This window comes from Schistocerca americana, chromosome 9 (assembly GCF_021461395.2).
Source record: "Schistocerca americana isolate TAMUIC-IGC-003095 chromosome 9, iqSchAmer2.1, whole genome shotgun sequence".
NCBI classification, from domain to species: Eukaryota; Metazoa; Arthropoda; class Insecta; order Orthoptera; family Acrididae; genus Schistocerca; species Schistocerca americana.
In genome coordinates this window covers 100596289-100602288 of record NC_060127.1, presented here as the reverse complement: position 1 = coordinate 100602288, position 6000 = coordinate 100596289, and the positions used below count along the sequence as shown (strand labels likewise).

Genomic DNA, 6000 nt, shown 5'->3' with positions numbered 1-6000 from the left:
TGCAAGAATGGCTACTCAATATTTCATAAAGAAAAATGAATATACATCAGTAATATCAATTAAAATACTATGTAGTTACAATTATTGCTACACACATACTATCAAGTAATATTTTATTTAAGAGATTTTTTAAAATTTCACAATGCTACACAAAACTCTATACATATAAATTATTTATATTACCAAGGAAGTTAAAAGGATCCATGGAAACACACTAGCTATTTTGTACCACCATTTCCAAAATTTATGATGCATACAATGCCTTTCATACAGCAATATAGCATTAACAATATACTTATCATCACAGTCACAATATTAACCAAAAATACGTGTGTTATATGAACACTGATAATTAAGATGTATACATTAAAAACAATGTAACATTTGATTCAAGCTTCTTTAGCAATAAATTCATTACAAAACAGAATATTAATGAAAGATAACACACTGATCTCTTCATAACTAATTATTAAAGCAGTCCCGACATGAGCACAATAGAAACAGTTGGTACGTAAGTCAAAAAACCACCAACTATAAAATAAGCAATGTACTGCTAATTAGTGTCTACACTGTTCAATATAGAACTGCCTGTACAGAATAGGGCATTTCTTGGTACAATGGATAGCCAAGTATACGTATAACTGGACAGTAACACATAAAAACATAGCAAATCTGAACTAAAATCATTAAAAATCTGAGAAGTGAAATCACTCCAGTAATAGTACACAACATGAGAAAGAAATTCTCAGCACTTGCAACACATTCAAAGGGACATTTGGTTTTATATTTGTTTTAAAATTCAATATAAATGACACGAAATGCTTACAACTAAATGTATAGTCAAGCACAAAAACTCCTAAGCTATACAACACAGCCCTTTTAATACTTGATGATTCTACCCTGCTCGTGGCCTTCTTTGAAGCTCAACTGTAGTGCAGCACTGTCCCACTTAAAAAATAAAATAAGATAAATAAATAAAGATAATAATAATAATAATAAATTAAAGATAAATACAAGGTGAAACAAAAAGTACTTTACAACTTTGGAATGATATAGAAATAACTTACAGAATCCGTATATTCATCATTTTGTAGCTACAGTCTCAAGTTTGATTCATGTAGTACATCCGTACCCCATTCTGCCACCAGGAGCATCAGCGTAATGCACAGTTAAGATGTCTACTTTCACTGGTGAGGAATGTGCTCACTGTGTGTTTCGATTTCAAACAACGAGCTCTGCAAGAACTGTTCAGTGTGAATTTCACACTGAATATGCTACAGAACCTCCAAGCAGGCCTACAATTTACCCTTGGCACAATAACTTTGTTGAGATGGGTTGTTCACTATGACATGATAGATCACTAGCTCTGGCACTTTCTTCTTTACAGAGAAAACTATCACTATTATTTGTGCCGGGATGGAATAATTTCGCACATTTTGGTGATGTAAGTTTTTTAAGCTTCTTTCACAGTATTGAAACAGCTTTCTCTATGTAACAAAGTTTTACCTTTCTTTATGTAATGTATGTCTTGTGTATTTGTGCAGATAGTCGAGTACCTTGTACAGCATGTTCAGGAGATTGCAGCAAAGATCATCTGTGAACCCAAAGAAAACTGCAGAGCAGTGGAGCTAGAGACCATTGTGCACCAGCTAGCTGCTACAAAAACAATCGATGGCCATTTATTGCTTATTGGTAATTGTTGAGGAATAATGGTGATGCCGTACATTTGTCAATGGTTCAGCTATGGTTTTATGCCTGAGGAAAGGCAGTTACTATTGAGGAACAGGGAAAGACACGAGGAATTAAGATTATGTGTAGAGGGTCAGAAGGACCAGTCATATAGTTGCTGTTTGTTCGTTAACTTGAGCTGATGTGATTAGCTATCAATATTATTTAATTGGACAGTTGTATCAATTTATGGTGCAAGTGGAAAGTTTCCACAATTGGAAAGTTTCCACAATTTTAGAAATATGACTGAAAGTGCCTGCACTTTGGTGAAAGATTGCAGCATCTGACATAGGGATGGATATTAAAGATTGGAAATAATTTAATTTTACTATGCTCCTTGATTTGAAGAATTATCACAGTGACATATTCTTCAATTAGCTGAATGGGGTTTTAAGTTTGTATTTGTAATACAGTTATGAACTATTTAAGGACTGAGAGTCATGAATCGATGAAATATTATTTTATTTCAGCGAGTCGACTGAAGTTATTTAAGTTGGGGTTCCAGTTATGGTGTATTTGTAGCATGCCTATAAATTAGATACTGTGATTGAATGTAAAAGTTTATGAAGGCATTCTCTGAGGTATAGAGTAACAGTCATGAATGTATTGGATGGATTTGGTATTTGAGGTGATAGGCGAGTAGGATTTTGTGGATACTGAATTATTTTATTGTCGAGAGGAGTTCTCAATTTTTGAAGAGATTTGAAGGTTGTTACTGGAACACTCAGACCGGTGGTTTTTTCTTTAAAGTTTACCTCACTCAGAGTTGTGATTGTAACATTTCATGGTAATCCAGACACTAGTTGAACCATATTTAAGTGGAATTCCATTGCAACCATTATTCTTGTAATAAATAGAGATGAGTGACATTTTCATTGAGGTTTTGTTAGTAGGATCGAGGATTGCTAACATCTGAAGTGGCTGAGAATTCTGTAAAATGTGTTTTAAATTGAGGTGGTAGCACCTACAATTTTTGTTTGATTTTTTTTTATTACTTCATTTCACTTACAGTGGGGATTAGTTTTGTCTGTACAGAGTTAGCAAAAAGAAAAGAATAAACTGTTATTTTGTTTAAAAGTTAAAAGCCCTGCATTCTCATTTAGCCCAAAGTTACTAAATAATTGTTATTTGAGAGAAATAATAACTTACAGCAGAAACAAGCGAGGTCTTAAACTGTGAATATTAACAAGTAGAAAAGACCTGTCAAAGTAAGTGATTCCCGAGTGACAAATGAATGCAAGATAGGCGATCCAAAGTATTTACCAGTAAGGATGTAAGAGTCAGTTAAGGTACAGAAAATACGAAGGACTGGTTTCTTTTTGTTCCAAAGTTGATAGTTTACAAATGCAGTTTTGTATCATAAAGACAGAGACATTATTTATATTATTGACGGGCGATGCCATACCAACAAAATAGATCACCAACTGTACCTATCAAAATTCATACATCTAAAGTACTTTGGATTTTTGGTGAAGGTATTATGCGTAAATAAGAAGGTAGCAAAATATAACTACCTTTACTGTGATTTTACTAAAAGTTCAATAGGGAGGTGAGTGCACTGAAGGTCTGTGACTTATGTTAACAAGTGATCTGAGTTGTGTTTTGTTAGTAGTGATTCTTGGCTACTCTAAAAGATTACAAGTAAAAAAAATTAATTTTTTTCTGTTACAGGAACAGTTGTACAGTGCAACCTCTTACATACATGTTTAGACAAAATAATTTCAGATTAATTTCGATCAATAACAACACTAAATGGAAAAAGTATTTAAAAACTACATCAATCACAATCTACGTAAATAACAGCCATTTGTGTGCTTGATTGTAATTTCCCAGAACCTGAGCTTTTGTGTAGCGAGAGAGTTACCACCGCTTTCCTTCACGTTATAAATCATTATTTTTAAGACTATTTACAAATTTATTTTTTTCCTCAATTTTTCCTCTTATCGGGGCTGGGTTGTGTCTGCTAGTTACGTGAAGTTATAGGTGGCAGTTCTCGTACAGGGCGTATTGTGCATTTAGATATGCTTGGAAACATTTTAATTTTACAGATCAATGACTGAGACGGTGCACCACCTCTTTTACTCATGGAAATTTGATGTGTCTCAACAATCACTTCCCAGCTCGCTGTATTGGCCGAGAAGGGCCAATCGCATAGCCACCTCGCTCCCCAGACTTGACACCACTGGATTTCTTTCTTTGAGGTTTCATTAAAGACCATGTGTATGTTCCTTCCCTAACAAACAACTTAGCCAACCTGAGAAACTGAATTTACACTGCCATTGCACAAGTTATAGCCAATTTGCTGCTACAAGTGTGGGAAGAAATTAATTACCAGTGGGATGTCTGCTGCATCACAAATGGTAATTACATTGAACTAAAATGGCACTTGATATTTTTATGTGAAACTTGAGATTGTTTGCTACAAAATGAGACATCTACCAATTCTGTAAGTCAGCTCAATAGATTTGTTTATTGTTCCACAGTTGACAAGTCCTTCTGTTTCACCTTATAAGGACAAAAGGAACTGAAACAACACTGAACAAACAAAGAAACACACAGAATATGTGGAATCAGAATTAAGTGTAAGAAATGCCTTTTATAGGTTGGACTAAATATTTCTACATTATAAGGTGTCAAATGAATGTGTACGAGGAAAAGAGAGGGGAAAAGATAATTAAATAGTTTTAAAAATATGGTCACATTTTACTTTCCAAGTGTGGAATGAGTTTTTTTAGCTCCGCACAGAGCCTGTACAACGAACACCTACTTGCTGGGTCTGTATCCCGGAAAGAATGCTTTCAGGGCTTCAAACAAGTGTTCATTCACAACAAATGGGAAACTGTCAGGCAAGTCTTCCTTGCATGTTGGGCACTTGTACACTTCTGCCTGGAAAGAGTTCTGTAGACATCCCTGAAAAGAAATAAATGCAAAATGATCAACACCAATAATTATCATGTCAGTTTACTGTTTTTTCAATAAATCTGCAATGACTCAGCTTTATTATAACAGTAACAGCATACTGATAAAGTGGTATTAACTCTCTTTTCTTACAAGCATGACAGTCAAGCCCAAAATTTCACCAACAAAATAGAAAGTAAATGAAATTTTCAAGAATATAATTGATTAGTCTTCTTGGAAGAAAAGGAAGAGTGTAGGTAATTTGAGTGAATGTACTGGGGAGAATAGAAGATGAAGACATTTTCGGGGTGTACACAATAATCAGGATTTACTATATGACTTTCAGTCAATGCATCTTACATGTATGTGAGTGCTGACTCGGGGCATATATAATAGAGGGAAACATTCCATGCGGGAAAAATATATTTAAAAACAAAGATTATGTGACTTACCATACGAAAGCGCTGGCAGGTCGATAGAAACACCAACAAACACATACATACACACAAAATTCTAGCTTTCGCAACCAATGGTTGCTTCGTCAGGAAAGAGGGAAGGAGAGGGAAAGACGAAAGGAAGTGGGTTTTAAGGGAGAGGGTAAGGAGTCATTCCAATTCCGGGAGGGGAAAGGCTTACCTTAGGGGGAAAAAAGGACGGGTATACACTCGCGCACACACACACATATCCATCCACACATATACAGACACAAGCAGACATATTTAAAGACAAAGAGTTTGGGCAGAGATGTCAGTCGAGGCGGAAGTGCAGAGGCAAAGATGATGTTGAATGACAGGTGAGGTGTGAGTGGCGGCAACTTGAAATTAGCGGAGATTGAGGCCTAGTGGGTAACGGGAAGAGAGGATATATTGAAGAGCAAGTTCCCATCTCCGGAGTTCGGATAGGTTGGTGTTGGTGGGAAGTATCCAGATAACCCGGACGGTGTAACCCTGTGCCAAGATGTGCTGGCCGTGCACCAAGGCATGTTTAGCCACAGGGTGATCCTCATTACCAACAAACACTGTCTGCCTGTGTCCATTCATGCGAATGGACAGTTTGTTGCTGGTCATTCCCACATAGAAAGCTTCACAGTGTAGGCAGGTCAGTTGGTAAATCACGTGGGTGCTTTCACACGTGGCTCTGCCTTTGATCGTGTACACCTTCCGGGTTACAGGACTGGAGTAGCTGGTGGTAGGAGGGTGCATGAGACAGGTTTTACACCGGGGGCGGTTACAAGGGTAGGAGCCAGAAGGTAAGGAAGGTGGTTTGGGGATTTCATAGGGATGAACTAAGAGGTTACGAAGGTTAGGTGGACGGCGGAAAGACACTCTTGGTGGAGTGGGGAGGATTTCATGAAGGATAGATCTCATTCCAGGG

General features: G+C 36.6%; 1 protein-coding gene across 1 annotated transcript in view; it reads right to left on the bottom strand.

Annotated features, from left to right (window-relative positions):
* Positions 1 to 300: 300 nt before the first annotated feature.
* LOC124551202 (E3 ubiquitin-protein ligase UHRF1-like) overlaps positions 301 to 6000 on the bottom strand; it is a 149548-nt gene continuing 143848 nt past the window's right edge. Inside the window, exons 13-14 of the mRNA XM_047126193.1 lie at positions 4496 to 4638; positions 301 to 948 (exon numbers count right to left, since the gene is read on the bottom strand). Coding sequence (XP_046982149.1) covers positions 924 to 948; positions 4496 to 4638 — 168 coding nt within the window. The 3' untranslated portion in view covers positions 301 to 923. The remainder of the gene's footprint in view (positions 949 to 4495; positions 4639 to 6000) is intronic.